Raw genomic sequence first — 11,040 nt, forward strand, 5'->3', positions numbered from 1 at the left:
TTATCTCAGATTTTTCACCCAGATATTCTGTTTGTCGTGTCCCTTATGTTGAGCGGTTGAAGAAGTTGCTTTAAGATTTAGTGAGCTGTGAAGGAGTGTGGGATGGGCAGCACATGCCACCACCTCGTATATCTAGCGTGTGACCTAATATCGTGCCGTTCAACTTCCGCTATGAAGAAAAGTGCGAACGTGGCCAGTGGTTTCTACTGATGATAGATTCGTTAGTAGACCAAAAGCTTGAACTTAACACGAGAGGAGCACGATAGAGTGTTGTTCTTAGGGTTTGGGAGGAGCTCCGCCCGTTAGGTTCTTATCGACCGCTCAGTTCCCGAAGAGGTCCTTTTGGCAGCAAGGGTATACTTCATGACTATTTGGATGTTCATCCTTGCATATCAGACGCTGAATTTGACTGGAATCCTCTTCCTGCATATTCACTGTACAGCAATGTCTCTCAGCGAAATCCGCGGCCGACTCGCTCTTGTTACTGGTGCATCAGGAGGGTATGTGGAATCGAATCACCATTTCTTTACACTATCTTAGCAGCGAAAACAGACTAAAGGACGTAATAATACTAGAATCGGCGCCGCGTGTACTGAGCAGCTGGCACAACATGGAGTCCGCCTTGCTCTGACCTACTCCACCAACCAGACCGCGATGAATGAGCTCGTAGCGTCTCTACAATCCCGATACGAGGACCAACAGCTTCGCATCTCTATGCACCAAGTCGATGTTGGATGTCCAGACCAGATCGAAGCGATGTTCGAGCAGATCGATGCCTACCACGGCCACCGACCGGACATTCTGATCTCGAATGCCGGATACGGGAAACGCATTACTCAAGTTTGGGATATTAGTCTGGAGGAATTCGACAAGATGATGAATATCAACCTTCGTGCTTCGTTCATTCTCGTAAAAGGCGTTGTCGAGCGCATGAAGAGCGAGCGATGGGGTCGCATCGTGTTCATCTCATCAATTGCTGCATACGGGGGAGGGATCAATGGATGTCGTGGGTATGCTCGTTTTCTTATTCTGGCCGTGGATTAACGCTCCTTTTGTCAGACTACGCGGCTTCCAAGGCCGGATTGACTGGAATGATGAAGAACCTAGCTACCCGACTGGCCGAGTATAATATCAGCGTGAATGATGTTGCTCCTGCAATGATTGGGGATACGGGGATGATTGCCAATGCTGCAGCTGTTCCGGAGGTAGTAGCAGGTATTCCTTTAGGTCGGCTGGGGACGCCAGAAGAGACAGCAAATGTCGTGAGTATGTTGGTGAGGACAGGATACATGACGGGCCAGAGCTTACTGCTTGCTGGAGGGTTAAAATGAGCAGTTGACGCCGAGAATTTCGAAAAGGAAAAATGAAAGAAAAGCTCATTTGCTAGAGATGCATACATAGACTCGGGAAATTTTATCAAGCTTGGATGACAACGTAAATTTGTTCGTTGCTATAAGCGATAGAGTCATGGCCAAAGTGATCGAACAGTAGCAGGAGACCCGACAGAATACAGGACCACGAGCAATTTCCCTGGAATGAGTCTCTTATCAAGAGTCTCACGGCAAAGAGTAGACACCCTTGCTCATGCTAGTCGTCTATATGTACTTCCATTGGCAATCGTCATCGCCGGCGCCTTTAAGCGCGAAACTGGAACCAGCATCGCGGACTACTTGCAGTACTACCAAGAACCTTGGCCCGAGCTACAGCTACAATCCTATCCTGAATGCTAGTACCAACATGGTAACATGCTTCAGACATGGATGATCTCATATCATAAGACTCAGAAGCGGGACGCTAACGCAGCGTCGCTGTTACTGCTACTTGCTCACTTTGATAATCGAGATATCTGGTTTGAATTGGTACAGAGTGGTTGTAATAGATTAGATGTCCCGGTGTGGCTCGAAAGGGCTGCAGCGAGCCGGCTTGCGTTTCGAGTTGGTGTGACGACTCTCATAGAGTTATCCCTTCATGAGATTAAGCGACAGGACGGAAGCTATACAATGCATCCAGTGGTACAGGACACTGGCCTTCAAGTTGCTAACGCTGACAAGAATGTGAATTCGCACCAGCTCGATGAACTTACAATGGTATGTGTTGGGTACACCGTCCCTAGTTCAAGTGGCAGAAATTATTACGAGCTTTCGCAACGACTTATTCCACACGAGAATTATATATGTCATGGAGATGGTCAGGCGATAGTATTGCGGTATGGGGAGAATTCCATGGTTTATGCAGGCCTCTATGACGAGCAGGGGAAGCTGAAGGAGGCAGAGGAGATGTGCCAGCGAGCAATGTCAGGCAAGCAGAATGCTGTAGGCCCTGGTCATACCTCCACTCTTGATACAGTCAACAACCTTGGAAGTCTCTACGCTGACCCGGGGAAGCTAAAGGAGGCAGAGGAGATGTACCAGCGAGCACTGGCAGGCGGGGAAAATCTCTAGGTCCTGATCATACGTCCACCTGGTTCCCCTAAGCGTCGTTAAAGCGATGTTCTGGACAAGCTTTCGCAGATTATAGATGTCTCCACCATATTTTCTCTCCCCTTTCCGCCATCAGAGGCTCGATCTCAATGCCAAGCCAGCCCACTGAGCCGTCAGGGTTGATCAAAAACTCCACCCGCGCGGCATGAGGTTCCCCCCACCGTAATGCTATTTGGAGCCAGTGTGTCCCAGAAACATGAAAAAAGTCCATTTCCAAATCTCTGGAATAGTCATTATAATTTGTAAGGAAGGCGCACAAGTCAGGCGTTGTTTGGTTCAGTCCCTGGTAAGCTCGGCCATCCCCGGTACAATTACCGGATATTCTTAGTTTCGGATAGGCTGGGTGTGTGTAGAATCCTTCAAATGAAGAGAAGTTGAGAGGGCTTGCCAAAGGGGGTTGAGGGATTTTAGGGAACAACTCTGATAGTACGTTTTCGGGAAGGTACGTGTCATTAATGATTGCATCGCCTCTATTTCCATTAGATCAGAAACCGAAACGTCAAGAAAGGCAACGACCGGGAACTGAAGGAGAGACTTTTCCGCATACCTTGCAACCCAGTCAAACCGATTCTCAGGGGGAACACCCAATTCTTCATCGATCAAATGATAAGCAAGTACATTCGCGGCCGCATTGATTCCATTCATATTGTTACCTAGCAACACAAGTCCGAATTTTCGTCGTGGGAGGAACATGACGCTTGCACCATATCCGAACTGGGATCCTTCATGGAACAATATCAATTCGCCGTTGTAGACATGCGACATCCATCCCAACCCATAGAGTGTGGGGGATTGGAACGGCTGAACCGGATTCGGTAATACGATAGAGTGGCCACCAAACATCTTGTCGTAAGCTGCTTGAGAAAAAGGATCCCCGCGGTTTAACAAGGTCGAAATCCATTTCGCGTAATCTGATACAGATGACAATATATTTCCTGCGCCTCGAAGGGTGTCTATGAATACTCGATTAGTGGAAATTATATCACCGTCCAAGCCCACAAAGAAGCCTTGGGAAATGTCCCGGTTCGCCTTTCGTGCCTCAGAGAGGGAAAGATAAGTCTCGGTCATATTCAGAGGTAACCAAATATTTTCTGTCAAAAAAGCTTCCAAGGACTTGTTCGTTACGGTCTCGATAAGGTAAGAAGCTACACTGTACATAAGGTTGCAATATTGCCATTCTGTCCTTGGTGAAGCTGTGAATGGAAGATCCCTCATTGATTGTACAGCATCTTGAAGCGTTATGTTAGCCAGCCAAACCCAGTCGTGGCGTGGCAGGCCAGAACGATGAGAGAGTATGTCAACAATCGTCATCTGTGATGTAGCCCAAGGATCTTTGAGTTCAAAGTCGGCTGGCAGAACAGTATGGACCAACGTATCCCAATTAATGGCTGGGAAATTAATGTCATCGTCGACGAGAAGAGAGATAGCTGCCGAAGTGAAGGCCTTAGTCGTGCTTCCTGTGAAAAACAGAGTGTGCTCTGTCACCGGTTGGAACGTGAGAGTATCTGAGATACCATAACCCTTTGTGATCCTGTTGTCAATTTAAACTCAAAGTGCAGAACTAACATTTGAGAAGCGGGGTCGCTCACTTTCGAGAATATTTCACCGTGAGAGACTGCAACGGCAAGACCAGGAATGTCGAAGTGTTCAAGCACCCATTCGACTTTCTGATCGAAGCCTGCATTGAAGGGTGAAATGTCCTGGTTTACCTGTTCTTTTAGGGGCTTTTGAAAGGTTGCAGAGGCAACTAGGGCAAAGAAAGGAAAGACGAGGGTGGATGCTGGACGCATTTCGGTCGAAGTAATTGAGTGAAGGGACAAGATCTGAAACTTGCTTTATGTAATTAGCTGCCCACAGCTCTTTCTAATGGGAAATATAGGAATGATTCTAAGAGTGGAAAAAGACAATACATCTTAATAGGCAATAGCAATAACTTATATAGCTTTAGGCAGTGAGGTGCTGCACCCCCTGCCATTCTGCCCTTACTAATAATTCTGCTGTAACGTAAATCCCTCTGCAATTGCTCACACTCATGATACTTTGGAGCACAACACCAAGAAAATGAATAAAACTGATAGTCATTGTAATAAAAGCAAAATAATATTAATTCAACAATACTCTTTTCTATATACTCCGATTCCACCCAAAATTATGTGGGTCATTGTGCATATTCCGTTGCGAGAATTGCCCCCGTTTGCTCTGAGGATATCCGTAGTAATTCGGTCAAACCCATTATCCAGTGACAAAAATTTGTTTCTTGGTGGGTAAACACATCCCAACAAAAGTCCTATGAGAAGCTATATCCTCTACTAGCATCACCCTTGGAGGGGATATGGGCCTTGTCATTTCTGTCGCCTTGGAGATGTGGGGACTTCTCTGGTGTCTTTTGTGACGATCACCAATGGCCAGAGATAAGATAGGGGAGACATCGGTGAATTGCCGAGAGTGCATGAAACTATGATAAGAGACAGAATAGACATAAAAGATAGCGCTGTTAGATAAGGTACAGGACTTTCATTATCTCTCCTCAAAGAGAAACGCATATCTCACCAGAGCAACTGATTGTTCTCCTTTTTGGGAACTACCTGGCATAGTACCTACCCAAGGTCCCACTGAGTGACCGATCGCCACCTCACCTCTACTCTTGTGCAATATATTGCGGGGGTGGAGCACGTCCAGTAGAGGTTAGGAAACTCTAGCTGGCTCGTGGCCAGATAAATAGATGCTCTTCCCCGCATTTTCCAAACTCTATTGTCAAGCACTTCCATCATGTCCGTCTCCCATTCCCCAAGACCACTACTGCCGTATCAGCCCTTCCAATGTGCCGTCTGTCATAGTCGGTTTACCCGGCACGAGAATCTAAAGCGACATGCAGCCCTGCATTCTCGGTCTCCGGGTCAGGCCTTGCTTCCCTGTGACTATTGCAAGACGACGTTCTCTCGGCCTGATCTACGCCATCGCCATATTAAGAGGAAACACCCGGAGCATGAACTGAGACGATCCACAAAACATGCGAGACATTTACGTGATCATCGTGCCAATGACAACAGCAATAACAGAGAGAAAACAGGTCCTTCTGCAAATAGGCCTGCAATCAACGACGCGATTGGTCCTGGAGAGATTGTGCCAGATGTACCCGAGCTTGATTGGGACATCCTGCTCGGTGCATCATTGCTGGCGCCTGCGCTTCAAAATCAAAAGACCGATTCCCCGTCGCCTTTATCCAACGTGGGTCCGACAAGCTTCCTCTTTGATGCGGATCTGGCCGATGAATCACTACCGCATGATCTGACACGAGTAGAGGACAATTGGTCCCCCTCAGCTGTACAAATAACACAGGGATGCGACCTCTTCTTCACTCACGTTTCATATTTCATCCCTTTCGTTCACAAACCCACTTTCGAGGCAACACAACAGCCCCCCCACCTGATACTCAGTATTCTGTGTCTGGCCTATCAGCACGGAGAGGATCCTGAATGCAGCAATCAGGTGGGGTCCGGCGCGATATTGTCCACCCGCTGCTTCAACCAAGCTCGTTCTATTATCGCTTTCGACGACAATATGCTGGATGATCCAACACAAAGCCTTGCAATAGTTCAGTCATATCTTCTACTTCAAATCTGCGCGATGATGTATATGTGCGGCGATCACTCCGCCGATGGTTTGAAAATGCATTCCAATATGATCTCTCTCGCTCGATCAGCAGGACTTATGCAACCCTTCGCTGCCTCATCACTTACCACCGAAGACCTCAATTCCTTATGGCACGAATTTATCCAGGGCGAGACCCGCAAACGAACCCTTTTCACCGTCCACCAGATCGACGCCCTCTGGTATCAATTGCTCTCCATCCCGCGGTCAATCTCCCACCTAGAAATCAAACACGACCTTCCCTGCCCCGAGGACCACTGGACTGCGTCATCGAGCGCGGAATGGGCGCACCGTCAGCTTATATCGCGATACCATCCAGGAAGCTCAGTCCAGTACGCCGACGCTGTCAGGCGGTTCCTCTCCCCGGACGGAGACCTCGCTTCCATCCCGCGCTTCGATCCCTTCGGCGCTATCAACATCGCCCACTTCCTTATCTCGAGTGCACGCGAAATCTCCGGCTGGTCAACCATGACGGGAATGCTGAGCATGGAGCGATTTGGAGCGTTGCGGAACTCCCTCATGGCACTATCTCCGTTTCTTTGCCAGCGGGGGCATGAGGATGAACCCACCGCGACAACGACAGCTACAACCCCAGCCGCTGCCTCCTACGCAGCAGTCTGGGAAAGCGCCATGCTCGAGCTACAAATGTGGTCTCCCCTGCATACAGGCGGCGTGGTCGGAGCCAGCATCGATGCTTGGTTGAGTCAGTCGACGCAGATGGCGCTTTCATCTTGCGAGGTTCTCTGTGAAGTTGATACTGCGCAGGCAATTCAGCCGCATGTTGACTGGTTCCTGAGGTACCTTGATACGATGCCGGCGCCGGAATCAGAGGCACCGTGGATCACACTGCATGCGTACAGGGCGTTTCTGATTGCCTGGCAGTTGGTGAGAAACGGGGTACCTGGGGCAATGCAGGTTGTTGGAGTCGAGGATGGGCATGAGCAGGGTGCGTTGGAATGGGCGAGAAAGGTCTTTCGAGGGAAAGAGAGATGGCAGATTGGAAGGCTTATTGCCGCCTGCTTGGATGGATTAAGGATATAATCTATCGTATATACTTTTATGTGACTATTCGGGTACATGAACTCTATTCCAAGTTCTCATGACCTCGCAATATCAAACTCCGCCATATACCAGTTCTGAATGGCCTTTGTATCGCCCGTAATGGCAACAGTATCATACCGCTTCCTTGCGTCCTTCGCCAGCGCCCCGTTGTTCACCATCCTCCCAACCCACTTCCCATACTTCCTCCCCGCCGCGATAATCTTCTCGACAGCAGCCACAAACTCTGGCTCGTCGCCGCGCGCAGGGACATATCCCAAAAGCGATTGCGCAAGGTCATTGGGTCCAATAAAGACCATATCCACGCCAGGCACAGCACAAATCTCATCAACGTTCTCAACTCCCGCTCTCGTCTCGATCTGAATCATTGTAAGGATCGTCTCGTTCGCAGAAACCATATATTCTGGCGTGGTCAACCCGTGCCCGATAGCCGGGAACGCCGAGCCCTGGCCACGCACGCCCTGCGGAGGAAACTTCGACGAGGCAACGACCTGTCTCGCTTCGTCCGCGGTGTTGATCTGAGGCACCATGATCCCGTGGGCACCAGTGTCGAGAGCGCGCTTGACGATGTCATGCGCTGGGCCGCGGATACGGATGATCGGGGAGACGCCGAGGGAGGAGATGGCTGCGACGGCGTTGTGCATTGCGTCGTCGCTGATGTGGCCATGTTCGCAGTCAATGATGATGCCGTCCACGCCGGTTAGGGCGATTATTTGCGCCATGCGTACGGAGGGGATGGCCATGAATGTCATGAGCGGGTATTCCCCGGCTTTGAGTTTGTTGAGCAGCCGGAGGCGGGGGTTGGCGATGGTGGTCGTGTGGGCAGTTAGATAGGTCATTGTGTCAGTGTTTGCGATTCCGGATGGGTTGAAAAAATTTCCATTATGTTAATACTAGTGAGGCATGCCTTTAAGTATAGATTTTCAGGACTTTCGCTCTCTAAGTGGTGTCGATGTACTGCATACTCCATCATACGTTAGCCATCACCGTATGGAGCACAGCGAAAGCTTATCGGGAGGAGCTCCGCACTACTTTAAGGCCGGCTCCCCCGCCGCACTGAAGAACGCCGGGGCTCCTCCCTTATCTTTTGACTATCACTGCGGTCTTAGTGGAAAGCAAGACTTTTTGAATGGATAAACTTCAGTCTACTTTGGCACCAGTTCGGGACGTTTTGAGCTCTGAGAGCAGTAGATGACCGTCAAGGTGCTCTCCGGCTACTTATAAGTCATTGCTGTCCTGGACGGGAGTCCGAGGATGCATTTCTCATGCAGACAATTTGCTCTTAAAGTCTACAATGGACACTAAAAAACGCCCCCCGTCTGTCCAAATTGCGGACAAAGCATCATGTGCAGAAGGACAAATCTCGCCCCTGCATCGGATGCCTGAGACCCTTCGCAGCCTCAGCGAGGATGATATGCGTGATCTCAACCGGAAGATCGTGCGCAAGGTAGATTTACTTGTCCTCCCGACTATCGGTATCCTGTACATCCTGAACTACATCGACCGACAGAACCTTGCCGCGGCCAAGCTCCAAGGGATCACCGAAGATCTGCATATGACCACTGAACAGTTTGCCACGGCCGTCTCCATTCTCTTCGTCGGCTACTTGCCATTTCAGATCCCGAGCAACCTCCTCATCACAAAGATCTCCCGTCCAGGCATGTACATATGCTGCGCTGTGACGGTCTGGGGCTGTATCTCGGCGGCGACGGCTGCAGTCAAGAGCTACGGTCAGTTGCTGGCGGTGCGAGCCATTCTGGGCATGGCCGAGGCAGTCTTCTTTCCCGGAGCCATCTACTACCTCTCAGCGTGGTATACAAAAAGAGAGCTTGGAAAGCGTATTGCGGGGCTATATATCGCACAACAAGTCGGCAACGCGTTTGGAGGGCTCTTAGCGGCGGCCATTCTCCAGCTCAACGGTATCCACCACATCGCCGGCTGGCAATGGCTCTTCATCATCGAGGGTAGTGTGACGGTAGGTGCAGGCGTCATCTGCAGTCTTATCATGCCCGAGTTCCCTCACAACAGCCGCATCCTCTCCCCGCTGGAGCGTGATCTCGCCGTCTGGCGTATCGAGTCCGAGGCCGGAGCCGCAGAAGGCAGCATCGAGAACGAGCATGAAAGCGTCCTCCGTGGGTTTGCCAATGCCCTCTCCGACCCGAAGCTCGTCCTCCTCATCCTGGCCAACATGCTGTCGCAAACCCAGGGCTCCATTGCAAACTACTTCCCCACCCTCGTCGCCTCCCTGAACTTCTCGCACACGGTGAGCCTGCTCCTCACCGCGCCACCGTACATCCTCGCCGGCGGCGTCTATTACGGGATAATGTTCTACTCCGACCGCAAAAACACCGTGTACCCTGTCATCCTCGTCTGCGTCGCCATTTCTATCACCATGTACATCATCTCCATGACCACCCTCAACGTCGGCGCGCGGTACTTCTCCATGATGATTTTACCATTTGCGTCCGTCGGCCCGCAACTCCTCCTCTACAAGACTATCAACCTGCACCTAGCCCGACCAATCTCTAAGCGTGCGGCTGCCTCGGCACTGGTCAATGCCATTGGCGGCACGTCGAATATCTGGGCCTCATATTTGTACTACTCGTCCCCTCACTTTTATGCGGCGTTTGGTGCGCTAATGGGTGCGGCTGTTTTGCTGGCGTGCACAGTAACGGTTTATCGGTGGTTGGTTCGGAGGGAGAATGCGAGGCTGGATTCTGGAAAGCCAGAGGAAATTGCCAAGGTTGTGAAAGGGGGTGTGACGGAGGAGATGGTGCAAATGGGGTGGCGGTACGAGATGTATTGATTGAGTGCTGAAGGGGATGTTCTGATGTTCCTCTGATTAGCTACTTGCCTGTGTGGTCCCTGGCTCTGTATTTTTGTTCTGATGCCAATCTGTTGATATAGCAAATGGAATAATCTTTATACTGGAGTCTGGTATAGTAGTACTATGTAGACACATCCAGTTTTCTACTCATGTCGGTCTTCCCTGGCAGCAAGCTAGGTTTAACCTCATGCAGCAAATTCGGTTTGTTTGTCTTCACTTATGCTGTTGTCTAGTTATTAATCATATAGTGAACGGATGACATTATCCTATCAACAACTCATATGCGAATTTTCCACCAATCTTTGGCACATCGGAAACATATAAATTCTTCTCGTGAATGAGCTTCCAAACGGCTAAACCTGCGCAATACATTCTATCTCAATCACCGTCCCGTCGCCAGGAGGCAGCGCCTGAAGACACGAGCGCGAAGGCATCGGCTTTGGAAGAAAATCAATGTACACTTCATTCATCGCCGCGAAATCCTTCATATCGGCCAGATAGACATTATACTTTACCACCTGTTCCAGGGATGATCCGGCCAGCTCGAGGACTTCCTTTAGGTTTTGCAATACCGTGCGCTGTACATGGTTTAGCATCAGGATGATTGTTGAGGTGGTATACTGCTGCATGTGAAGACTCACTGTCGCTTGCTTAATCTCGCCGGTAGCGGTCTGTCCGGCACAGAAGACGAGGCCTGGGACCTTGACGGCGGGACCTATAGTAATTAGGCATCCTGGCTGATTTGATCAACCGGTGAGATTGAGTACTCACAGTTGTGTGGCTTGGGAGGGTACTTTTCGCTGGAGATCAATTGACGGGACATCGTGGCAGACTGAGTAGAAACTGGATTGCAGTGATTGAAGATAGGATGTGAGATGAGATACGACCGTAAATGACTCCTAAATCCCCTTATGAATAAGGTTAACTAAAGACTGGTCCTCACGTTTTCTACATAACGTGTCGATTCTACTCCGCCCAAGGGGCGCTCCGCCCTAAGTTGGGAGGAGCTCCTCCGCCCCACAG

General features: G+C 50.1%; 7 protein-coding genes across 7 annotated transcripts; 4 read left to right on the top strand and 3 right to left on the bottom strand.

Moving 5' to 3' along the window:
- Window positions 1-444: 444 nt before the first annotated feature.
- Window positions 445-1,331, top strand: Asppvi_009019 (SDR family NAD(P)-dependent oxidoreductase; the record flags this gene model as incomplete). The annotated part of the gene is made up of 3 exons (XM_043304881.1): window positions 445-500; window positions 576-1,006; window positions 1,060-1,331. The coding sequence occupies 3 exons, from the start codon at window positions 445-447 to the stop codon at window positions 1,329-1,331; spliced, it is 759 nt and encodes a 252-aa protein (XP_043160816.1).
- A 669-nt stretch (window positions 1,332-2,000) lies between these two features.
- Window positions 2,001-2,441, top strand: Asppvi_009020 (tetratricopeptide repeat protein; the record flags this gene model as incomplete). Its single annotated transcript, XM_043304882.1, has 1 exon — window positions 2,001-2,441. One exon carries the CDS (start codon window positions 2,001-2,003, stop codon window positions 2,439-2,441), a length of 441 nt encoding a protein of 146 aa, XP_043160817.1.
- A 518-nt stretch (window positions 2,442-2,959) lies between these two features.
- Asppvi_009021 (uncharacterized protein) lies at window positions 2,960-3,323 on the bottom strand (the record flags this gene model as incomplete). Its single annotated transcript, XM_043304883.1, has 2 exons — window positions 2,960-3,002; window positions 3,028-3,323. 2 exons carry the CDS (start codon window positions 3,321-3,323, stop codon window positions 2,960-2,962), a joined length of 339 nt encoding a protein of 112 aa, XP_043160818.1.
- Window positions 3,324-5,249: 1,926 nt separating this feature from the next.
- On the top strand, window positions 5,250-7,172 carry Asppvi_009022 (C2H2-type zinc finger protein; the record flags this gene model as incomplete). Its single annotated transcript, XM_043304884.1, has 1 exon — window positions 5,250-7,172. One exon carries the CDS (start codon window positions 5,250-5,252, stop codon window positions 7,170-7,172), a length of 1,923 nt encoding a protein of 640 aa, XP_043160819.1.
- A 56-nt stretch (window positions 7,173-7,228) lies between these two features.
- On the bottom strand, window positions 7,229-8,029 carry Asppvi_009023 (HpcH/HpaI aldolase family protein; the record flags this gene model as incomplete). Its single annotated transcript, XM_043304885.1, has 1 exon — window positions 7,229-8,029. One exon carries the CDS (start codon window positions 8,027-8,029, stop codon window positions 7,229-7,231), a length of 801 nt encoding a protein of 266 aa, XP_043160820.1.
- A 455-nt stretch (window positions 8,030-8,484) lies between these two features.
- Asppvi_009024 (uncharacterized protein) lies at window positions 8,485-9,996 on the top strand (the record flags this gene model as incomplete). The annotated part of the gene is made up of 1 exon (XM_043304886.1): window positions 8,485-9,996. One exon carries the CDS (start codon window positions 8,485-8,487, stop codon window positions 9,994-9,996), a length of 1,512 nt encoding a protein of 503 aa, XP_043160821.1.
- Window positions 9,997-10,370: 374 nt separating this feature from the next.
- Asppvi_009025 (RidA family protein) lies at window positions 10,371-10,840 on the bottom strand (the record flags this gene model as incomplete). Its single annotated transcript, XM_043304887.1, has 3 exons — window positions 10,371-10,595; window positions 10,659-10,732; window positions 10,789-10,840. The coding sequence occupies 3 exons, from the start codon at window positions 10,838-10,840 to the stop codon at window positions 10,371-10,373; spliced, it is 351 nt and encodes a 116-aa protein (XP_043160822.1).
- Between the last annotated feature and the right edge of the window lie 200 nt (window positions 10,841-11,040).

This window comes from Aspergillus pseudoviridinutans (genome assembly GCF_018340605.1).
Source record: "Aspergillus pseudoviridinutans IFM 55266 DNA, scaffold_6, whole genome shotgun sequence".
In the NCBI taxonomy this organism is placed as follows: domain Eukaryota; kingdom Fungi; phylum Ascomycota; class Eurotiomycetes; order Eurotiales; family Aspergillaceae; genus Aspergillus; species Aspergillus pseudoviridinutans.